The sequence below is a fragment of the Somniosus microcephalus genome, chromosome 4, assembly GCF_052327205.1.
Source record: "Somniosus microcephalus isolate GS21.2 chromosome 4, FLI_Smic_1.0, whole genome shotgun sequence".
Taxonomy (NCBI): domain Eukaryota; kingdom Metazoa; phylum Chordata; class Chondrichthyes; order Squaliformes; family Somniosidae; genus Somniosus; species Somniosus microcephalus.
This window is the reverse complement of record NC_140990.1, coordinates 80,772,323-80,797,452: the sequence shown is the minus strand read 5'-3', so window position 1 is coordinate 80,797,452 and position 25,130 is coordinate 80,772,323. Positions and strand designations below refer to the sequence as shown.

Genomic DNA, 25,130 nt, shown 5'->3' with positions numbered 1-25,130 from the left:
CCTCTTTCACCCCCTCTCCAAACCCCCTCACCCCAACTCCTCTTGCACCCTTACTCTCCAACCCCTCACCCCAACTCCTCTTTCACCCCTAATCTCCAACCCCCCTCAGCCCAACTCCTCTTTCACCCCTACACTCCAACACCCTCACACCAACTCCTCTTTCACCACTGCTCCGCAACACCTCACCCCAACTCCTCTTTCACCCCTACTCTCCAACCCCTCACCCCAAATCCTCTTTCACCCCTACTCTCCAAACCCCCTCACACCAACTCCTCTTGCACACCTGCTCTGCAACCCCTCACCCCAACTCCTCTTACACCTCAACTATCCAATCCCCTTCACCCCAACTTCTCTTTCACTCCTACTCTCCAACCCACCTCATCCCAACTCCTTTCACCCCTACTCTCCAAACCCCTCACCCCAACACCTCTTTCTCCCCTACTCTCCAACCCCCCCTCACCCCAACTCCTCTTTCAAACCAACTCTCCAAACCCCTCACCCCAACTCCTCTTTCACCCCTACTCTCCAACCCCTCACCCAACTTCTCTTTCACCCCTACTCTCCAACGCCCATCACCCCCAACTCCTCTTTCACCCCTACTCTCCAACCCACCCTCACCCCAGCTCCTCTTTCACCCCTACGGTCCAACCCCTCTCACCCCAACTCCTCTTTCACGCCTACTCTCCAACCCCCCTCACCCCATCTCCTCTTTCACCCCAACTCTCCAATCCCCTTCACATCAACTCCTCTTTCACCCCTACTCTCCAACCCCCCTCACCCCAACTCCTCTTTCACCCCTACTCTCCAAACCACCCTCACCCCAACTCCTCTTTCACCCCTACTCTCGAACCCCCCTCACCCCAACTCCTCTTTCACCCCTACTCTCCAACCCCCTCACCCCAACTCCTCTTTCACCCCTGCTCGGCAACCACTCACCCCAAATCCTCTTTCACCCCTACTCTCCAACCCGCCTCACCCCAACTCCTCTTTCACCCCTACTCTCCAACCCCTGACCCCAACTCCTCTGTCACCCCTACTTTCCAAACCCCTCACCCCAACTACTCTTTCACCCCTACTCTCCAACCCCCCTCACCCCAACTCCTCTTTCACCCCTACTCCACTTTCACCCCTACTCTCCAAACCCCCGCACCCCAACTCCTCTTTCACCCCTACTCTCCAAACCCCCGCACCCCAACTCCTCTTTCACCCCTACTCCACTTTCACCCCTACTCTCCAAGCCCCTCACCACTCCTCTTTCACCCCTACTCTCCAACCCCCTCACCCCAACTCCTCTTTCACCCCTACTCTCCAAACCCCCGCACCCCAACTCCTCTTTCACCCTGACTCTCCAACCCCCTCACACCAAATCCACTTTCACCCCTACTCTCCAACCCCCCTTACCCCAACACCACTTTAACCCCTACTCTCCAACCCCCCTCACCCCAACTCCTCTTTCACCCCTACTCTCCAACCCCCCTCACCCCAACTCCACTTTCACCCCTACTCTCCAACCCCCCTCACCCCAACTCCTCTTTCACCCCTACTCTCCAACCCGCCTCACCCCAACTCCCCTTTCACCCCTACTCCCCAACCCCCCTCACCCCAACTCCTCTTTCACCCCTACTCTCCAACCCCCTCACCCCAACTCCTCTTTCAAACCAACTCTCCAACCCCCCTCACCCCAACTCCTCTTTCACCCCTACTCTCCAACCCCCTCACCCCAACTCCTCTTTCACCCCTACTCTCCAACCCCCTCACCCCAACTCCTCTTTCACCCCTACTCTCCAACCCCCCTCACCCCAACTCCTCTTTCACCCCTACTCTCCAACCCCCTCACCCCAACTCCTCTTTCACCCCTACTCTCCAACCCCCTCACCCCAACTCCTCTTTCACCCCTACTCTCCAACCCCCTCACCCCAACTCCACTTTCACCCCGACTCTCCAACCACCCTCATCCCAACTCCTCTTTCAAACCAACTCTCCAAACCCCTCACCCAAACTCCACTTTCACCCCTACTCTCCAACCCCCTCACCCCAACTCCACTTTCACCCCAACTCTCCAACCCCCCTCACCCCAACTCCTCTTTCACCCCTACTCTCCAAACGCCTCACCCCAACTCCTCTATAACCCCTACACTCCAACCCCCCTCACCCCAACTCCTCTTTCACCCCAACTCTCCAAACCCCCGCACCCCAACTCCTCTTTCACCCCTACTCTCCAAACCCCCTCACCCCAACTCCTCTGTCACCCCTACTTTGCAAACCCCTCACCCCAACAACTCTTTCACCCCTACTCTTCAACCTCTCTCACCCCAACTCCTCTTTCACCCCTAATCTCCAACCCACCTCACCCCAACTCCTCCTTCACCCCTGCTCTCCAACCCCTTCACACCAACTCCTCTCTCCCCTACTCTCCAAACACCCTCACAACTCCTCTTTCAAACCAACTCTCCAAACCCCTCACCCCAACTCCTCTTTCACCCCTACTCTCCAACCCCTCACCCAACTCGTCTTTCACCCCTACTCTCCAACCCCCCTCACCCCAACTCCTCTTTCACCCCTACTCTCCAGCCCCCCTCACCCCAACTCCGCTTTCACCCCTACTCTCCAACCCCCCTGAACCCAACTCCGCTTTCACCCCTACTCCAACCCCCCTCACCCCACCTCCTCTTTGACCCCTACTCTCCAAACCCCCACACCCCAACTCCTCTTTCACCCCTACTCTCCAAACCCCCGCACCCCAACTCCTCTTTCACCCCTACTCTCCAACCCCCCTCACCCCAACTCCTCTTACACCCCAACTCTCCAACACCCTCACCCCAACTCCTCTTTCACCCCTACTCTCCAACCCCTCACCCCAACTCCTCTTGCACCCCTACTCTCCAAACCCTCACCCCAACTCCCCTTTCACCCCTACTCTCCAAACCCCCTCACAACTCCTTTTTCACCCCTACTCTCCAACCCCTCACCCCAACTCCTCTTTCACCCCTACTCTCCAACCCCTCAAACCAACTCCTCTTTCACACCTACTCTCCAAACCCCTCACCCCAAGTCCTCTTTCACCCCTGCTCTCCAAACCCCCTCACCCCAACTCCTCTTGCACCCCTACTCTCCAACCCCCCTCACCCCAACTCCTCTTTCACCCCTACTCTCCAACCCCCCTCACCCCAACTCCTCTTTCACCCCTACTCTCCAACCCCCCTCACCCCAACTCCTCTTTCACCCCTCGTCTCCAACCCCCTCACCCCAACTCCTCTTTCACCCCTACTCTCCAACCCCCCTCACCCCAACTCCTCTTTCACCCCTACTCTCCAACCCCCCTCACCCCAACTCCTCTTTCACCCCTAGTCTCCAACCCCCTCACCCCAACTCCTCTTTCACCCGTACTCTCCAACGCCCCTCACCCCAACTCCTCTTTCACCCCTACTCTCCAACCCCTCACCCAACTCCTCTTTTACCCCTACTCTCCAACCCCCTCACCCCAACTCCTCTTTCACCCCTACTCTCCAACCCCTCACCCCAACTATTCTTTCACCCCTACTCTCCAACCCCCCTCACCCCAACTCCTCTTTCACCCCTACTCTCCAACCCCCCTCACCCCAACTCCTCTTTCACCCCAACTCCCCAATCCCCCTCACCCAAACTCCTCTTACACCCCAACTATCCAATCCCCTTCACATCAACTCCCCCCTCACCCCAACTCCTCTTTCACCCCTACTCTCCAACCCCCTCACATCAACTCCTCTTTCACCCCTACTCTCCAACCCCCCTCACCCCAACTCCACTTTCACCCTTACTCTCCAACCCCCCCTCACCCCAACTCGTCTTTCACCCCTACTCTCCAACCCCCCCTCACCCCAACTCCTCTTTCACCCCTAGTCTCCAACCCCCTCACCCCAACTCCTCTTTCACCCCTACTCTCCAACCCCCCTCACCCCAACTCCTCTTTCACCCCTAGTCTCCAACCCCCTCACCCCAACTCCTCTTTCACCCATACTCTCCAACGCCCCTCACCCCAACTCCTCTTTCACCCCTACTCTCCAACTCCTCACCCAACTCCTCTTTTACCCCTACTCTCCAACCCCCTCACCCCCACTCCTTTCACCCCTACTCTCCAACCCCTCACCCGAACTATTCTTTCACCCCTACTCTCCAACCCCCCTCACCCCAACTCCTCTTTCACCCCTACTCTCCAACCCCCCTCACCCCAACTCCTCTTTCACCCCAACTCCCCAATCCCCCTCACCCAAACTCCTCTTACACCCCAACTATCCAATCCCCTTCACATCAACTCCTCTTTCACCCCTACTCTCCAACCCCCCTCACCCCAACTCCTCTTTCACCCCTACTCTCCAACCCCCTCACATCAACTCCTCTTTCACCCCTACTCTCCAACCCCCCTCACCCCAACTCCACTTTCACCCCTACTCTCCAACCCACCCTCACCCCAACTCCACTTTCACCCCTACTCTCCAAACCTCTCACCCCAACACCTCTTTCACCCCTACTCTCCAACCCCTCACCCAACTCCTCTTTCACCCCTACTCTCCAAACCCCCTCACCCCAACTCCTCTTTCAAACCAACTCTCCAACCCCCCTCACCCCAACTCCTCTTTCAATCCAACTCTCCAAACCCCTCACCCCAACTCCTCTTTCACCCCTACTCTCCAACCCCTCACCCAACTCCTCTTTCACCCCCTCTCCAAACCCCCTCACCCCAACTCCTCTTGCACCCTTACTCTCCAACCCCTCACCCCAACTCCTCTTTCACCCCTAATCTCCAACCCCCCTCAGCCCAACTCCTCTTTCACCCCTACACTCCAACACCCTCACACCAACTCCTCTTTCACCACTGCTCCGCAACACCTCACCCCAACTCCTCTTTCACCCCTACTCTCCAACCCCTCACCCCAAATCCTCTTTCACCCCTACTCTCCAAACCCCCTCACACCAACTCCTCTTGCACACCTGCTCTGCAACCCCTCACCCCAACTCCTCTTACACCTCAACTATCCAATCCCCTTCACCCCAACTTCTCTTTCACTCCTACTCTCCAACCCACCTCATCCCAACTCCTTTCACCCCTACTCTCCAAACCCCTCACCCCAACACCTCTTTCTCCCCTACTCTCCAACCCCCCCTCACCCCAACTCCTCTTTCAAACCAACTCTCCAAACCCCTCACCCCAACTCCTCTTTCACCCCTACTCTCCAACCCCTCACCCAACTTCTCTTTCACCCCTACTCTCCAACGCCCATCACCCCAACTCCTCTTTCACCCCTACTCTCCAACCCACCCTCACCCCAGCTCCTCTTTCACCCCTACGGTCCAACCCCTCTCACCCCAACTCCTCTTTCACGCCTACTCTCCAACCCCCCTCACCCCATCTCCTCTTTCACCCCAACTCTCCAATCCCCTTCACATCAACTCCTCTTTCACCCCTACTCTCCAACCCCCATCACCCCAACTCCTCTTTCACCCCTACTCTCCAAACCACCCTCACCCCATCTCCTCTTTCACCCCAACTCTCCAATCCCCTTCACATCAACTCCTCTTTCACCCCTACTCTCGAACCCCCCTCACCCCAACTCCTCTTTCACCCCTACTCTCCAACCCCCCTCACCCCAACTCCTCTTTCACCCCAACACCCCAATCCCCCTCACCCCAACTCCTCTTACACCCCAACTATCCAATCCCCTTCACATCAACTCCTCTTTCACCCCTACACTCCAACCCCCTCACACCAACTATTCTTTCACTCCTACTCTCCAACCCACCTCACCCCAACTCCTCTTTCACCCCTACTCTCCAACCCCTCACCCCAAATCCTCTTTCACCCCTACTCTCCAACCGTCCTCACCGCAACTCCTCTTTCACTCCTACTCTCCAAACCCCCTCACCCCAACTCCTCTTTCACCCCTACTCTCCAACCCCCTCACCCCAACTCCTCTTTCACCCATACTCTCCAACCCCCCTTACCCCAACACCACTTTAACCCCTACTCTCCAACCCCCCTCACCCCAACTCCTCTTTCACCCCTACTCTGCAAACCTCTCACCCCAACACCTCTTTCACCCCTACTCTCCAACGCCCCTCACCCCAACACCTCTTTCACCCCTACTCTCCAACCCCCCTCACCCCAACACCTTTATCAACACTACTCTCCAACCCCCTCACACCAACCCCTCTTTCACGCCTACTCTCCAACCGCCTCACTCCAACTCCTCTTTCACCACTGCTCTCCAACCCCTCACCCCAACTCCTCTTTCACCCCTACACTCCAACCCCCTCACCCCAACTCCTCTTTCACTCCTACTCTCCAACCCGCCTCACCCCATCTCCTTTCACCCCTACTCTCCAACTCCCCTCCCCCCAACTCCTCTTTCAACCCGACTCTCCAAACCCCCTCACCCCAACACCTCTTTCACCCCTGCTCTCCAACCCCTCACCCCAACTCCTGTTTCACTCCTGCTCTGCAACCCCTCACCCCAACTCGTCTTTCATCCCTACTCTCCAACCCCCCTCACCCCAAATCCTCTTTCACTGCCCTCCAGTACCTCACCAAGTGGTAATTCTGAGCTGTGAGCCTATACTGAAGGTGCTGTGTGATGGTGGGGTTTGGCCCCAGTCACTGTCTGCCTTCCAGTACCTCACCAATGGTAATTCTGAGCTGTGAGCCGATACTGAAGGTGCTGTGTGATGGGGTTCGGCCCCAGTCACTGTCTGCGCTCCAGTACCTCACCAAGTGGTAATTCTGAGCTGTGAGCCTATACTGAAGGTGCTGCCCGATGGTGGGGTTCGGCCCCAGTCACTGTCTGCCCTCCAGTACCTCACCAAGTGGTAATTCTGAGCTGTGAGCCTATACTGAAGGTGCTGTGTGATGGTGGGGTTCGGCCCCAGTCACTGTCTGCCCTCCAGTACCTCACCGAGTGGTAATTCTGAGCTATGAGCCTATACTGAAGGTGCTGTGTGATGGTGGGGTTTCGGCCCCAGTCACTGTCTGCCCTCCAGTACCTCACCAAGTGGTAATTCTGAGCTGTGAGCCTATACTGAAGGTGCTGTGTGATGGTGGGGTTCGGCCCCAGTCACTGTCTGCCCTCCAGTACCTCACCAAGTGGTAATTCTGAGCTGTGAGCCTATACTGAAGGTGCTGTGTGATGGTGGGGTGCGGCCCCAGTCACTGTCTGCCCTCCAGTACCTCACCAAGTGGTAATTCTGAGCTGTGAGCCTATACTGAAGGTGCTGTGTGATGGTGGGGTTTGGCCCCAGTCACTGTCTGCCTTCCAGTACCTCACCAATGGTAATTCTGAGCTGTGAGCCTATACTGAAGGTGCTGTGTGATGGGGTTCGGCCCCAGTCACTGTCTGCCCTCCAGTACATTGCTAATTCTGAGCTTGTGAGCCGATACCGTGAGCTGCCAACATTTCGACCATGGGGAGCAGCACAGCCGCCGGCCCTGGCTGATTCTGTCTGGCAAAGCTGAAGCCAATGATAGCACAGCAACAACAACTTTCATTTACATAGTGCCTGCAATGTATTAAAACCTTCCAAGGTGCTTCACAAGAGTGGAATCAGTCAAAAATTGACACCAAGACAAAGAAGACTTTAGACAATGTGGAAAATTGCCCAGGTATGTCCTGTCCACAAAAAGCAGGACAAATCCAATCCGGCCAATTCCTGCCCCATCAGTCTGCTCTCAATCATCAGCAAAGTCATGGAAGGTGTCGTCGACAGTGCTATCAAGCGGCACTTTCTCACCAATAACCTGCTCACCAATGTTCAGTTTGGGTTCCACCACGACCACTCGGCTCCAGACCTCATTACAGCCTTGGTCCAAATATGGACAAAAGAGCTTAATTCCAGCGGTCAGGTGAGAGTGACTGCTCTTGACATCAAGCAGCAATTGACCGAGTGAAGCATCAAGGAGCCCTAGTAAAACTGAAGTCAATGGGAATCAGGCAGAAAACTCTCCACTGGCTGGAGTCACACCGAGCACAAAGGAAGAGAGTTGTGGTTGTTGGAGGTCAATCATCTCAGCCCCAGGACATCGCTGCAGGAGTTCCTCAGGGCAGTGTCCGAGGCTTAACCATCTTCAGCTCTTTCACCAATGTCCTTCCCTTACCATAAGGTCAGAAGTGTGGATGTTCACTGATGATTGCAGTGATCAATTCCATTCACAACTCCTCAGTTAATGAAGTAGTTGTGCCCGCAGGCAGCAAGACTTGGATGACATTCAGGTCAGAGCTGATAAGTGGCAAGTAACATTTGTGCCACACAAGTGCCAGGCATTGACTATCTCTAACAAGAGAGATCTAACCACTGACCCTTGACATTCAACGGCATTACCATCACTGAATCTTTCACCATCAACATTCTGGGGGTTACCATTGACCAGAAACTTAACTGGACCAACCACATAAATACTGTGGCTACAAGAGCAGGTCAGAGGCTGGGTATTCTGCGGTGAGTGTCTCACCTCCTGACTCCCCAAAGCCTTTCTACCATCTACAAGGCACAAGTCAGGAGTCTGATGGAAATACTCTCCACTTGCCTGGATGAATGCAGCTCCAACAACACTCAAGAGCCTCAACACCATTCAGGACAAAGCAGCCCGCTTGATCAGCTCCCCGTCCAGCAACTTAAACATTCACTCCTTCCACCACCGGCGTACCGTGGCTGTAGTGTGTACCATCTACATGATGCACTGCAGAAACACACCAAGGCTTCTTCAGCAGCACCTCTCAAACCCGCGACCTCTTCCACCTCGGACAAGGGCAGCAGGCACATGGGAACACCACCACCTGCAAGTTCCCCTCCAAGTTACACACACCATGCTGACATGTAAATATATCGCCGTTCCTTCATCGTCGCTGGTTCCAAATCCTGGAACTCCCTCTATAACAGCACTGTGGGAGCACCTTCACCACACGGACTGTAGCGATTCAAGACCAGCTTCTCTATGGCAACTGGGGATGGGCAATAAATGCCGGCCTTGCCAGCGATGTCCACATCCCAATTCAATTAAAAAATCTAAATAGTAAAACTTTAAGAGGAGTAGAGGAGCAGAGAGAAGAGTGGTGTTAGATTCCAGCTAACGCCTTGTCTTATTATTTAATTAATAGGTCCAAGAGTTGAGTGTCAACAACTTTAAGATGAGCAGATTCTCTGTCCTCTACCGTATCATATATTGATCCATCAAGCAGAGTAAACAGGCAAGTCCCACGTCCGACTAAGGTAAGTTTGTGGGATGCGACCTTCTTTTGCAGAAGCTGTGTGAGTATTTCTAATGGATCCTTCCCTGTCCCAGTGACCATAAACAGCATCTCTCAGGATCCCATCAAGCATCTTCCCTCTGATCGAGATCACACTAATTCCAGGCTCTGATTCTCCCTGTTTTTAAAATGGGAATGACGAGAGCTACCTTCCAATCTCAGGGAACAATCCCTGACTCTATGGAGCTGTTGATGATACGGGCAAGGGGCTCACAGAGCACCGTCCCATCTCTTTAAACACCCGTGGGTGGATATCATCAGGACCTGGAGCGCTATCTAATTTCAGATCTCCTATTTTATCCAAGATGACAATCCCTTTCTATTTTAATACTTATGATAATATTGCTCCCTGACCAGTCTCCATTTCTCCTCTATTTACAGATGCTCCCTGACCAGTCTCCATTTCTCCTGCATTTACATACGCTCCCTGACCAGTCACCATTTCTCCTCCATTTACAGATGCTCCCTGACCAGTCTCCATTTCTCCTCCATTTACAGATGCTCCCTGACCAGTCTCCATTTCTCCTCCATTTACACATGCTCCCTGACCAGTCTCCATTTCTCCTGCATTTACATACGCTCCCTGATCAGTCTCCATTTCTCCTCCATTTAGATGCTCCCTGACCAGTCTCCATTTCTCCTTCATTTACAGACGCTCCCTGACCAGTCTCCATTTCTCCTCCATTTACAGATGCTCCCTGACCAGTCACCAGTTCTCCTCTATTTACACACGCTCCCTGACCAGTCTCCATTTCTACTAAATTTACAGAGGCTCCCTGACCAGTCACCATTCCTCCTTCATTTACAGACTCTCCCTGGCCAATCACCATTTCGCCTCCATTTACAGACGCTCCCTGACCAGTCTCCATTTCTCCTTCATTTACAGACGTTCCCTGACCATTCACCATTTCTCTTCCATTTACAGACGCCCCCTGACCAGTCACCATTTCTCCTCCATTTACAGACGCTCCCTGACTAGTCCCCATTTCTCCTTCATTTACAGACGCTCCCTGACCAGTCACAATTTCTCCTCCATTTACAGACGCTCCCTGACTCACTTCCTGTCTGACCCGGAGTTTGGCGCTTTGTTGAGAATCGGGCCGGAGTGAAACGTGAACCCGCGGGTGGGGGCGGATAATGTTCACTGCTCTTATAATCGGGCCTGGGGCCGCACTCGGGGTGTGTGAAACCCGCCTCCCTCTGACCTGCTGCAGCCTCTCCACCCGCGCATGCTCAGCTCACACTGCCCAACAATCAACCTCTCCCGCGCATGCTCAGCTCACCTTCTGATCAGGTTCAAAAGTCAAGCCCCGCCCCTCACACTCCGATTGGTTGGAGGACCCGCCGTCCGCGCGGTCCTCCAGCCGCGCCCCGCTCTTCCTGTTGGTCAGGAGCTCCCGTCAATCACCCGGGCAGTGTGAGCTGAGCATGCGCGGACCTGTGGCAGCAGCCGCTGACACATCAGGTGAGAGAGCTCAGGGAGCGGGTTCATGAACCCCGGGGGGACGCGGGCTGTTCACACCCCGAGTGCGGCCCCAGGCCCCATTATTAAAACATTCAACGTTATCCGCTTCACACACCTGGGGTGGGCCTCAGGCCCCGAACAAGAGCCTCCGGGCCGGGCGTTTGCCCCGAGCGGGGCGGCAGCTGCGGTGACAGGCCCGGGGTAACGGCCGCCATCTTGAGAGGCTCAGGGGGCAGCAGGGCGCATGCGCAGCCCTCTTGGCCAGGAACCAGGAGGAGAGAATCTTTTCCATTTCTATTCTGGACTCACAGTGATGGCTTTTGTAAACTCCTTTTACAGGCTGTGAGAAGGGCAGCATTTACACACCGCAAACTCAAACCAAACATCACATCGAGATCTGACAGAGTCACTCCATTCATCAGGACCCGAATATCATCATCCTCTGAATGTGGAAGGAGAAATATTTGTTCTGTCTGGGAAAAGATTTCAAACATCAGTGTAACTGGAAAAGCACCGAGACACACACACCCGAGTGAGAGTGTTCCAGTGCACTGACTGTGGAAAGAACTTTAACCAGTTACACAGCCTGAAAAAACATCGCACCATGCACACGTGTTCTGTGTGTGGACGAGGTGTCAACTGATCATCCATCCTGGAGAGACACAAGGACACCCGCACCATGGAGAAACCGTGGAAATGTGGGGACTGTGGGAAGAGATTCAATTACCCATCTGAGCTGGAAACTCATCAACGCAGTCACACCGGGGAGAGGCCGTTCACCTGCTCCGTGTGTGGGAAGGGATTCACTCTGTCATCCAGCCTCCATTTACACCAACGAGTTCATACTGATGAGAGACCTTTTAAATGCTCTGACTGTGGGAACTGCTTTAAACTCTCTGCAGATTTTATTAAACATCAGCTTGTTCACACTGACGAGAGACCGTTCAGTTGTACTCACTGCGAGAAGAGCTTCAGGCAGTCATCTCACCTCATTCAACATCAGCGAGTTCACACTGGGGAGAGGCCGTTTACCTGTTCTGTATGTGAAAAGGGATTCACTCATGCATCCAATCTTCGAACGCACCAGCGGATTCACACTGGGGAGAGGATATTCACCTGCTCCATTTGTGGAAAGGGATTTACACAGTCATCCAATCTCCAGACACACCAACGGGTTCACACTGGGGAGAGGCCGTTCACCTGCTCCGTGTGTGGGAAGGGATTCACTAAATCATCCCACCTGCTGACACACCAACTTGTTCACCTTGATAGAGCTTTTAAATGTGCTGACTGTGAGAAGAGCTTTAAAAGCGCAAAGGATCTGCTGACACATCAACGGGTTCACACTGGGGAGAGGCCATTCACCTGCTCCGTGTGTGGGAAAGGATTCACTCTATCATCCAGTCTCAAGGCCCACCAACGCACTCACAGCGGAGAGAGGCTGTTCACCTGCTCCGTGTGTGGGAAGGGATTCACTACTTCATCCAACCTGCTGAGACACCAGCGAGTTCACACTGGGGAGAGGCCGTTCACCTGCTCCGTGTGTGGGAAGGAATTCAATCGTTCATCCAACCTGCGGATACACCAGCGAGTTCACACTAGGGAGAATCCGTTCACCTGCTCCGTGAGTGGGAAGGGATTCTCTCGATCATCTTACCTGGTGAGACACCAGCAAGTTCATAAGTGACTGTAGGGGTAGGATTCTGCTGTTAATCACCTCCTATGTTTGTTTCTACCAATGTTATTAACCCCTATAACTGGGCTGTGTTATGTTCGTTATTTCTCCAAGATAAGGGACTAATTGATGTCCATTTTAGGACCTTTTCTCCTTTTGAACTCTAGATTAATTCAGTTCTCATACCTTCAGTTGTTCTCACGGACAAGTCCCAGCTCCCCATACCTTCCACAGTGCCTCCCCTAGCCTTGGTATTGAGGGAAGGTATCAGTAACATGCCCGGGATCACTAAACACAAAACCCAGTCTGTTAATCACTTTCAGCTACTGGACTTAGCGTGTGTCCCCCAGCATCTCTCTCACCTTTGATGTGTGAATAGAGTATCACGCCTCAGAACCTGGTTTTAAATTTATTCAGCAAATCTATTGAACAGAAGCTTGCAGGGTGATGAGGCAGTGTTGAGGTGCTGCTGTACCAGCCTTGGCTCAGTTGGTAGCACTCTCGCCTCTGAGTCAGAAAGTTGTGGGTTCAAGTCCCAGCCCAGAGACTTGAGCACAAGAACCTAGGCTGACACTCCTGTGCAGTACTGAGGGAGTGCTGCACTGTCAGAAGTGCCGTCTTTCAGATGAAACATTAAACCGAAGCCCCATCTGCTCTCTCAGGTGGAAAAGATCCCATGGCACTATTGAGAAGAAGAGCATGGGAGTGATCTCTGGTGTCCTGGCCAATATTTATCACTAAAATAAAACAGATTATCTGGTCATTTTCACATTGCTGTTTGTGGGAGCTTGCTGTGCACAAATTGGCTGCTGCGTTTTCTACATTACAACAGTGACGACGCTTCAAAAGTACTTCATTGGCTGTAAATGTTTTGGGACGTCCTGAGGATATGAAAGAGGCGGTATAAATGCAAGTCTCATCTTTACTCTGCATTGTGCCTGTAATGAAAATAACTGAAGATTTGTCCCAGTGTAACCTTTGCTGTCATGAAATGAGTGTGTCTTTGAATGAGCCTCATGTCCTTGCTCATGTCGGCTGCAATTGTGTAGAAAGGGGATGTGTAAAGAGATGGTCTGTGTATGGAGATGTGAAAGAAGGAAACGGTGTGTGTGTGTGATAGTGACACAGCCTTGTGGTCACAGTCAGAACAATAACAGATATCCTTCTGGTTATGGTTTGAACAGGGCCAGATCAATAATGTAGTAAACAAGTTAAATATAAATATTGCCAGTGTAGTCGCAGCTTGTTAGAACAGACTTGGGGAGAAGAGAGCTCTGAATCCACTATATTATCTCTGTTCTCCGGATCAGGTAACTATACTCTGCCTGATTCTTTGCAGTGCTGTTAATAAAGTCAGTAAAGGACAATCTGTTGTTGTGAGCTTGATTATCTGGTGTCTGAAACCACAAGACTCAATTTTTAGAGTCAACAAGATGAACACCAAACACATCATGGCCCAATACCCCAGCTCTGTATTCACATGAGAAAGTCTGTTATCACACTCATCAAGTGGACAGAACAAAGAAAGATCCCAACTCAAACAGCCTCTAGAATCATTTGTAAATACCTTTCAAATCCTGACTGATATCAATTGTCAGTATACGTTCCATTGAAGTCAATGGCTGATGAGGGAGGGGCTGGAGAGTAGGGGTGTAAGAGGAGTTGGGGTGAGGGGGGTTGGAGAGTAGGGTTGAAAGAGGAGTTGGGGTGAGGGGGGTTGGAGAGTAGGGTTGAAAGAGGAGTTGGGGTCGGGTTAGAGAGTAGGGGTGAAAGAGGAGTTGGGTGAGGGGGTTTGGAGAGTAGGGGTGAAAGGAGTTGGGTGAGGGTGTTGGAGAGTAGGTGTAAAAGAGGTGTTAGGGTGAGGGGGGTTGGAGAGTAGGGGTGAAAGAGGAGTTGGGGTGAGGGGTTTGGCGAGTAGGGGTGAAAGAGGAGTTGGGGTGAAAGCGGATGGAGAGTAGGGGTGAAAAGAGTTGGGGTGAGGGGTTTGGAGAGTAGGGGTGAAAGGTGTGTGGGGGGTTGGAGAGTAGGGGTGAAAGAGGACTTGGGGTGAGGGGTGTTGGAGAGTAGGGGTGAAGGAGGAGTTGGGTTGAGGGGGTTGGAGCATAGGGGTGAAAGAGGAGTTGGGGTGAGGGGGGTTGGAGAGTTGGGGTGAAAGGAGTTGGGGTGAGGGGTTTCGAGAGTAGGGGTGAAGGAGGAGTTGGGGTGAGGGGTGTTGGAGAGTAGGGGTGAAAGATGAGTTGGGGTGAGGGGGGTTGGAGAGTAGGGGTGAAAGAGGAGTTGGGGTGAGGGGGTTGGAGAGTAGGGGTGAAAGAGGAGTTGGAGTGAGGGGGGTTGGAGATAAGGGTTAAAGAGGAGTTGGGGTGAGGGGTTTAGAGAGTAGGGGTGAAAGAGTAGTTGGGGTGAGGGGGTTTGGAGTGTAGGGGTGAAAGAGGAGTTGGGGTGAGGTGGTTGGAAAGTAGGGGTGAAAGAGGAGTTGGGGTGAGGGGGGTTGGAGAGTAGGGGTGAAGAGTGGGGGTGAGGGGGTTGGAGAGTAGGGGTGAAAGAGGAGTTGGGGTGAGGGGGGTTGGAGAGTAGGGGTGAAAGAGGAGTTGGGGTGAGGGGGGTTGGAGAGTAGGAGTGAAAGAGGAGTTGGGGTGAAAGAGGAGTTGGGGTGAGGGGGGTTGGAGAGTAGGGGTGAAAGAGGAGTTGGGGTGAAAGAGGAGTTGGGGTGAGGGGGGTTGGAGAGTAGGGGTGAAAGAGGAGTTGGGGTGAGGGGGTTGGAGAGCAGGGGTGAAAGAGGAGTTGGGGTGAGGGGGTTGGAGAGTAGGGGTGAAAGAGGAGTTGGGGTGAGGGGGGTTGGAGAGTAGGGGTGAAAGAGGAGTTGCGGTGAGGGGGGTTGGAGAGTAGGGGTGAAAGAGGAGTTGGGGTGAGGGGGGTTGGAGAGTATGGGTGAAAGAGGAGTTGCGGTGAGGGGGGTTGGAGAGTATGGGTGAAAGAGGAGTTGGGGTGAGGGGGGTTGGAGAGTTGGGGTGAAAGGAATTGGGGTGAGGGAGTTGGAAAGTTGGGGTGAAAGAGGAATTGGGGTGAGGGGGTTGGAGAGTAGGGGTGAAAGAGGAGTTGGGGTGAAAGAGGAGTTGGGGTGAGGGAGTTGGAGAGTAGGGGTGAAAGAGGAGTTGGGGTGAGGGGGTTGGAGAGTAGGGGTGAAAGAGGAGTTGGGGTGAGGGGGTTTGGAGAGTAACAACAACAACTTGCATTTAGATCGTGCCTTTAACTTAGTAAAACATCCCAAGGAGCTTCACTGTAACGTTAGCAAACTAAATTTGACTCTGAGCCACATGATGAGATATTCGGGCAGATGATCAAAAGCTTGTTCAAAGAAGTAGGTTTTAAAGAATGTCTTAAAGGAGGAACGATAGGTGGAGAGGTTTAGGAAGGGAATTCCAGAGCTTGGGGCCTCGACAGCTGAAGGCACGGCCGCCAATGGTGGAGCGATTAAAATCGGGGATGCGCAAGAGGCCAGAATTGGAGGAGCGCAGAGATCTCAGAGGTTGTAGGGCTGGAGGAGTTTACAGAGATAAGGAGAGGGGAGGCCATGGAGGATTCCCCTGGTGCTGGAATCAAGAACAAGAGGCTAGAATCTTAAAATTAGAGCTCAGCCATTCAGGTGTGAAATCAGGCAGCACTTTTTCACACACAGGGTAGTAGAAATGTGGAACTCTCTCCCCCAAAAGGCTGTGGATGCTGGGGGTCGACTGGAGCTTTCAAGACTGAGATGATCGATTTCTGTGAGGTAATTGTTCCGAGGGATGTGGAATAAAGGCGGGTAAATGCAGTTAGGATACGGATCAGCCTGATCTAATTGAATGGTGGAGCAGGCTCGAGGGGCTGAATGGCCTCCTCCTGTTCCTAATGTACCTGTGACACACTCAGAAATGTCCCGGAGCAGTGAAATCCCACTGGGCCCCAGCACACGCTCAACGGAAAGCCCAGGTCAAGGACAAAGCCAGCGTGCCCTCTCTGAACCCAGTTTGCTGCTCCCTCTGTGCCCAGCACTGCCTGCACCCCCGGCACACGGCAGTGGAATTTCAGCTTCAGTGTTACATGTTTCATCGGTTACAGGCTGGAGAGAAGAATAATTCAATCTGTCACCGAGCTGTGTGATTGGTTCAGTCTCCACTAATATTGACTGTCAGAAATACCCAAGAAGCAGTTTTTGACTAATATCGGCTCCCACAGGGATGAGGAATTCACAGAGTTACAGAGAGTCTGCAGCACAGAAACAGGCCATTCGGCCCAACTGGTCCGTGCCGGTGTTTCTGCTCCACACGAGCCTCCTCCTGCTCCTCTTCATCCAAACTTATCAGCAGATCCTTCTATTCCTTTCTCCCTCGTGTACTTATCGAGCTTCCCCTGAAATGTATCCGTGCTATTCACCTCAACCACTCCATGTGGTAGCGAGTCCCACATTCTCACCACTCTCTGGGTAAAGAATTCCACATTGGATTTATTGGTGACTGTCTGATATTTATGGCCCCTAGTTTTGGACTCCCCACAGAAGGAAACATCTTCTCTACGTCCACCCTATCGAACCTCTTCACAGTTTTAAAGACCTCTATCAGGTCGAGAGAAAAGAGCCCCGGCCTGTCCAGTCTTTCCTGATAAGTACATCCTCTCAGTTCTGGGATCAACCCTGTGAATCTTCTTTGCACCGACTCCAGTGCCTTTTTTATCCTCTTTATAATATGGAGACCAGAACTGTGCAGAGTTCTCCGTGTGTGGCCTCACCAAGGTTCGATACAAGTTTAACAGAACTTCTCGACTTTCAATTCTATCCCTCTAGAAATGAACCCCAGTGCTTGGTTTGCTATTTTTAACGGCCTTATGAAGCTGCTCATCGGAAAACCCCGGGTAAGGTACACCCAGCGAGCCCACTCTGAACCCGCTTTACTGCTCATCGGAAAACCCCGGGTAAGGTACACCCAGCGAGCCCACTCTGAACCCGGTTTGTTGCTGATCGGAAAACCCCGGGTAAGGTACACCCAGCGAGACCACTCTGAACCCGGTTTGCTGCTGATCGGAAAACCCCGGGTAAGGTACACCCAGCGAGCCCACTCTGAACCCGGTTTGCTGCTCATCGGAAAACCCCGGGTAAGGTGCACCCAGCGAGCCCACTCTGAACCCGGTTTGCTGCTCATCGGAAAACCCCGGGTAAGGTATACCCAGCGAGCCCACTCTGAACCCGGTTTGCTGCTCATCGGAAAACCCCGGGTAAGGTACACCCAGCGAGCCCACTCTGAACCCGGTTTGTTGCTCATCGGAAAACCCCGGGTAAGGTACACCCAGCGAGCCCACTCTGAACCCCGTTTGCTCATCGGAAAACCCCGGGTAAGGTACACCCAGCGAGCCCACACTGAACCCGGTTTGTTGCTCATCGGAAAACCCCGGGTAAGGTGCACCCAGCGAGCCCACTCTGAACCCGGTTTGCTGCTCATTGGAAAACCCCAGGTAAGGTACACCCAGCGAGCCCACTCTGAACCCGGTTTGCTCATCGGAAAACCCCGGGTAAGGTGCACCCAGCGAGGCCACTCTGAACCCGGTTTGTTGCTCATCGGAAAACCCCGGGTAAGGTGCACCCAGCGAGCCCACTCTGAACCCGGTTTATCGCTCATCGGAAAACCCCGGGTAAGGTACACCCAGCGAGCCCACTCTGAACCCGGTTTGCTCATCGGAAAACCCCGGGTAAGGTACACCCAGCGAGCCCACTCTGAACCCGGTTTGCTCATCGGAAAACCCCGGGTAAGGTACACCCAGCGAGCCCACTCTGAACCCGGTTTACTGCTCATCGGAAAACCCCGGGTAAGGTGCACCCAGCGAGCCCACTCTGAACACGGTTTACTGCTCATCGGAAAACCCCGGGTAAGGTACACCCAGCGAGCCCACTCTGAACCCAGTTTGCTGCTCATCGGAAAACCCCGGGTAAGGTACACCCAGCGAGCCCACTCTGAACCCGGTTTACTGCTCATCGGAAAACCCCGGGTAAGGTACACCCAGCGAGCCCACTCTGAACCCGGTTTGCTGCTCATCGGAAAACCCCGGGTAAGGTACACCCAGCGAGCCCACTCTGAACCCGGTTTGCTGCTCATTGGAAAACCCCGGGTAAGGTATACCCAGCGAGCCCAATCTGAACCCGGTTTACTGCTCATCGGAAAACCCCGGGTAAGGTACACCCAGCGAGCCCACTCTGAACCCGGTTTGCTGCTCATCGGAAAACCCTGGGTAAGGTACACCCAGCGAGCCCACTCTGAACCCGGTTTGCTGCTCATCGGAAAACCCCGGGTAAGGTGCACCCAGCGAGCCCACTCTGAACCCGGTTTACTGCTCATCGGAAAACCCCAGGTAAGGTACACCCAGCGAGCCCACTCTGAACCCGGTTTGCTGCTCGTCGGAAAGCCCCGGGTAAGGTGCACCCAGCGAGCCCACTCTGAACCCGGTTTACTGCTCATCGGAAAACCCCGGGTAAGGTACACCCAGCGAGCCCACTCTGAACCCGGTTTGCTCATCGGAAAACCCCGGGTAAGGTACACCCAGCGAGCCCACTCTGAACCCTGTTTACTGCTCATCGGAAAACCCCGGGTAAGGTACACCCAGCGAGCCCACTCTGAACCCGGTTTACTGCTCATCGGAAAACCCCGGGTAAGGTACACCCAGCGAGCCCACTCTGAACTCGGTTTGCTGCTCATCGGAAAACCCCGGGTAAGGTACACCCAGCGAGCCCACTCTGAACCCGGTTTGCTCATCGGAAAACCCCGGGTAAGGTACACCCAGCGAGCCCACTCTGAACCAGGTTTGCTGCTCATCGGAAAACCCCGGGTAAGGTACACCCAGCGAGCCCACTCTGAACCCTGTTTACTGCTCATCGGAAAACCCCGGGTAAAGTGCACCCAGCGAGCCCACTCTGAACCCGGTTTACTGCTCATCGGAAAACCCCGGGTAAGGTACACCCAGTGAGCCCACTCTGAACCCGGTTTACTGCTCATCGGAAAACCCCGGGTAAGGTGCACCCAGCGAGCCCACTCTGAACTCGGTTTGCTGCTCATCGGAAAACCCCGGGTAAGGTACACCCAGCGAGCCCACTCTGAACCCGTTTTGCTGCTCATCGGAAAACCCCGGGTAAGGTGCACCCAGCGAGCCCACTCTGAACCCGGTTTCCTCATCGGAAAACCCCGGGTAAGGTACACCCAGCGCGCCCACTCTGAACCCGGTTTGCTGCTCATCGGAAAACCCCGGGTAAGGTACACCCAGCGAGCCCACTCTGAACCCGTTTTGCTGCTCATCGGAAAACCCCGGGTAAGGTACACCCAGCGAGCCCACTCTGAACCCGGTTTACTGCTCATCGGAAAACCCCGGGTAAGGTACACCCAGCAAGCCCACTCTGAACCCGGTTTGCTCATCGGAAAACCCCGGGTAAGGTACACCCAGTGAGCCCACTCTGAACCCGGTTTGCTCATCGGAAAACCCCGGGTAAGGTACACCCAGCGAGCCCACTCTGAACCCGGTTTGCTCATCGGAAAACCCCGGGTAAGGTACACCCAGCGAGCCCACTCTGAACCCGGTTTACTGCTCATCGGAAAACCCCGGGTAAGGTACACCCAGCGAGCCCACTCTGAACCCGGTTTACTGCTCATTGGAAAACCCCGGGTAAGGTACACCCAGCGAGCCCACTCTGAACCCGGTTTGCTGCTCATCGGAAAACCCCGGGTAAGGTACACACAGCGAGCCCACTCTGAACCCGGTTTACTGCTCATCGGAAAACCCCGGGTAAGGTACACCCAGCGAGCCCACTCTGAACCCGGTTTACTGCTCATCGGAAAACCCCGGGTAAGGTACACCCAGCGAGCCCACTCTGAACCCGGTTTACTGCTCATCGGAAAACCCCGGGTAAGGTACACCCAGCGAGCCCACTCTGAACCCAGTTTGCTCATCGGAAAACCCCGGGTAAGGTGCACCCAGCGAGCCCACTCTGAACCCGGTTTGTTGCTCATCGGAAAACCCCGGATAAGGTACACCCAGCGAGCCCACTCTGAACCCGGTTTGCTGCTCATCGGAAAACCCCGGGTAAGGTACACCCAGCGAGCCCACTCTGAACCCGGTTTACTGCTCATCGGAAAACCCCGGGTAAGGTACACCCAGCGAGCCCACTCTGGACCCGGTTTGCTGCTCCCTCTGCGCCCAGCACTGCCTGCACCCCCAGCACACAACAGTGGAATTTCAAAAGAAGGAAGGTGTCAGCGTGTGAAAGGCTTTTAGATAGAATTCAAGGTGTTTTCAGAGAGTTGGGATCTTTCTCTATTCTCGGGGAGTTAGATATCAGCTTTTAAATCCGTGAATTTTGATGTATGGTGCCCTTCAATAAATCGACAGAGACTGCAGAGGAACAATCAACAGGTGTTTACTGGATGAAGGTTACTCTAAAACTAAAGTACAGATCCCTACTCAGGGTTTATATACAGGTGTGGTCACTGCCGGTACTACAGTATACAGGAGCTGTAAAAAGTAGTTCTCCCCTTAAAGGTACCTACACTACAATTCCTCCCCTTTTAGATTAACAGTACCATAACATTCATTTAACAATTAACACTTTTAACTTGCAACATTAACTGCAAATAGTCCATTTTTAAATTCAGTCTTTGTGGCGGCTTCCTGATCCTTTCTGGATAGCGCCTTTCCTGAGTGTCTTGCTCTTGGTGCGGAGGCGATTCTGCCCCCCTGTCATCGGTTGGTTCATCAGCTCCCGATGCTACTGTTTCTGGGGTAGATGCTACCTGTATGTCGGGTTCATCACCAGGTACGCGAGACCTGGGGTTGACTCGTTCCTGTGACTCTAGGATCTGGTCGACATGGCGTCTCACAATGTTCTCCCCAACATCCACTGTATACATTAGTGGCCTCTGCCGTGTGCATATCGTTCCTGGTTGCCATTTCTCTGTTCGGTAGTCGCGGGCCAAGACTGGTTGCCCTACATTGAAGCTCCTTGTCAGCTTCTCATTGATGTGCTGGAATTGCTTATTCTCAACATCTCTTCGAACATTTGGTCTGAGCAAATCCAGACGAGATCTCAACCTTCGGTTAAAGAACATCATGGCCAGGGTCTGGTTGGTGACTGCATGTGTCGCATTTCTGTAGGCTAACAGGAAATTGTCCACCTTATGCTGCAGTGGAATGTTGTCATCGCACATGGCCCTTACTGCTTTTTTAAAGGTTTGTACGAACCTCTCAGCCAATCCATTTGTGGCTGGATGATACGGGGTGGATGTGTAATGCCTTACCCCATTCCTTTTCATAAATCTTCGAAACTCTTCGGATACAAACTGTGGTCCGTTATCAGAGCAAATCTGCTCTGGCAAGCCGTTCCTGGCAAATATGGTCCGCAGGACTGCAATAGTTTTCTCCGTGGTGGTGGAGGACATTTTGATCACCTCAGGCATTTCGAGTGCGCATCCACAGCTATTAAAAATATTGAGTCCATGAATGGACCAGCAAAATCAATATGCACCCGTTGCCATGGAGATGAGGGCCACTCCCATGGGTGTAGAGGGGCATGTGGTGGTGCATTTTGGACCTTCTGGCATCTTGAGCAGCTCTTTGTCAGGTCCTCGATTTGCTGATCGATCCCCGGCCACCAGACATAAGCCCTAGCAAGGCTTTTCATTTTCATCCCTCCCAGATGGCCTTCGTGAAGCTCATTGAGCACTCTCTCCCTTAACTTGGGTGGAATTACCACTCGGGATCCAGACATCAAGGTCCCCTGGCATACTGACAGCTGTTCTCTTCTGGATGAGCATGCTGGCAACAGTGAGTCGCCATGTGCTGGCCATCCCTTCACCGTCAAATCATATACCCGAGACAGTGTCGGGTCATTTCGGGTCTCCTTCTCTATACCAGCGTTAGTTACTGGCAAGCATTCAATTATAGTCGAATGAAATATTTCGACAGGATCCACTGCTGGTGCTTCCTCCGCAGTAGGCAGTGGCAGGCGTGATAGCCCATCAGCGTTTCCATGCTGTTTTGTGCCCTTATACTCGATATCATATTGGTGCGCCCCTAGAAAAAGGGACCATCTTTGTAGCCGTTGCGCAGTCATCACCGGAACGCCCTTCTTTGGATTAAAGATGGAGACAAGTGGTTGGTGGTCAGTCAGCAAGGTGAACTTCTGCCCGTGCAGATAGTGGTTGAACTTTTTCACTCCCCACACTAGACTGAGGGCCTCCCTGTCAATCTGGGCGTAGTTACGCTCGACTGAGGTTAGTGACCGAGACGCAAAGGCTACTGGCCTCTCCGAGCCGTCCGGGAATTTGTGCGACAGCACCGCTCCAATGCCATAGGGTGATGCATCACACGCCAGCCGAATTGGTAGTGCTGGGTTGAAATGAGCCAACACCTCTTTTGATGTGATCAATTCTTTGCACTTCTGGAAAGCTCGTTTACATTCATCATTCCACTTCCATGGTAACCCCGTTTGCAGTAGGGTGTTCAGTGGGTGTAGTACTGTAGACAAATTCGGCAAGAACTTATGGTAGTAGTTCACCAACCCGAGGAACGACCTCAGTTGTGACACATTTTCCGGTGCTGGAGCCTTGACTACTGCCTCAATCTTTTCAGGGGACTTATGTAACCCCTCTTCATCAATAACGTGGCCACAATACGAGATCTGCTTCTGGAAAAACTCGCATTTGTGGCGATTACCTCGGAGCCCATAATCCTTCAATCTAGTGAGCACCTGCTCCAGGTTGGCGAGGGGATCACTGTCATTTTTGCCCGTGACCAGGATGTCGTCCAAATAACACTGGGTCCCTGGAATCCCTTGCAGGACTTGATCCATTGCCCTTTGCCAAATAGCCGGAGCTGATGCTACCCCGAACACCAGCCGGTTGTATTGGTAGAGACCTTTATGAGTGTTGATCGTGAAGTACTGTTTCGAGGCTTCTTCTACCTCCATTTGCAGGTACGCCTGGGCCAGATCAATCTTAGTGAAGCGTTTCCCTCCAGATAGCGAGGCGAAAATATCTTCAATCCGCGGAAGCGGATATTGTACAGTGTGAAGGATTGGGTTCACTGTCACCTTAAAGACCCCACAGATGCGAACCTTCTTTGGTTCCCCAGGCGTATTACTCAACGACCTCTTCATTACAGGAACGATGGGTGTAGCCCACTCGCTCCAGTCCACTTTGGATAGTACTCCTGAATGTTCCAAACCTTCCAGCTCTGCTTCGGCGGCTGGGCGGATTGCATAAGGTAGCGGTCTGGCCTTAAAAAACTTTGGGCTTGCAATTCCTCTATTTTGATCATTGCTGTTATGTCTTTTAGTGCTCCGAGTCCCTCCTGGAACACTTCTTGTGCGTCAGTTAGCATTTTTGACAGTCGTCCAGGTGTGACGTCGTCATCCTTTTTGGCATCTACAGTCAGTGCTTGTATGGAATGCCAATCTAGCTGTATCTTCCGGATCCATTCATGCCCTAGCAGTGGTGGTCCTCCATCTGGCAATACATATATGTCCATTTTTGGTGTTTCCTTGCTGTTGTATATCACGTTCACCCTTATTTTTCCTTTGGGGTAGACTTTTTGCCCCGTGTACGTCTTCAAGACAATCTCTGTATCTCTCAAGGGTATATGTGAGAATAGCCGCTTGTAGTCCCTTCAGTTTATGACTGTTAGGGCTGATCCTGTGTCCAATTCCATTTTCAGTTGGACTCCGTCTATCTTGAGCGTGACCCAGATAGTTTGGTGATCCTCCATTTTGATCACATTATGTAGTTTCAGACAACCCAGCTCCTTGCTTCCGGAGTCTGTATCACTTTTCTGTTCATCTGAACTACTCTCCGTCACCTTATGTACCTTTTTGTACTTCTCCTGTGGAGATTTCTTGCTGCTGGTTTTCTTTCCTGACCTGCAGACACTTGCTATGTGTCCTACTTTTCCACACTGTCTGCACACTTGGTCCTTGAACCAACAATCCTTATGGTCGTGTGTTGTTCTGCCGCAGCGATAACACTTCACTGCTCCATATGACATTTCATTTGTGCCATATTCTTGCGATCTCCGTTGTATCTCTGCAGTGCCCCGTGCGGCTACTTCGTGTGATACTGCCATGCTGAAAGCCTTGTCCAGCTTAAGATCCTTTTCTGATAGAAGCCGTTTCTGGGTTCCTTCACTTTGAAGCCCACACACAAACTTGTCCCTTAAAGTATCTGCTAGTCCCGTTCCAAACTGGCAGTGTTTCGATAGTTTGCGCAGTTCCGTTAAATACTCAGAATTACTTTCGTCTTTATGCTGGTTCCTTTTGTGAAACTTAAATCTTTCTGCTATCAGCAGCAGTGTGGGGTTTAAGTGGTCCTGTAGGATTGCCACTATGCTTTCAAAATCATTTTCCACTGGCTTCTCTGGGGTTACTAGGTTTCGCAGTAACCATAAGTTTTTGCACCCATGGAATTCAACAATACCAGTGCTTTCCTGGCATCTGGCACTTCATTCGCCTTGCAGTACACTTCTACGCGTTCTATATATGTTGCCCAATCTTCGACTTCATTGTCGAACGCTGTGACACTGCCACTCTTCTGCATCCCTGGGTGTGGTTAGACTGGCTAAAAATGGCGTCTCCCGCGCTCTCCCTTCTTCTCCGATGGCTCAAAATGGCATCTCCTGCGGTTTCCTTTCTTCCCGTGCTCGCCCTTCTTCTCCGCGG

The 25,130-nt window shown here is 52.8% G+C and overlaps 1 protein-coding gene across 4 annotated transcripts in view; it reads left to right on the top strand.

Moving 5' to 3' along the window:
* Positions 1 to 10,683: 10,683 nt before the first annotated feature.
* LOC147119339 (uncharacterized) overlaps positions 10,684 to 25,130 on the top strand; it is a 91,855-nt gene continuing 77,408 nt past the window's right edge. The window contains exon 1 of one of the 4 annotated variants that reach the window (XM_085984977.1): positions 10,684 to 12,397. In XM_085984977.1, coding sequence (XP_085841103.1) covers positions 11,417 to 12,397 — 981 coding nt within the window. In that variant the 5' untranslated portion in view covers positions 10,684 to 11,416. Of the gene's footprint in view, positions 12,421 to 25,130 lie in introns of all 4 variants that reach the window. The other 3 variants (XM_085984975.1, XM_085984978.1, XM_085984974.1) reach the window with 3 other exon arrangements.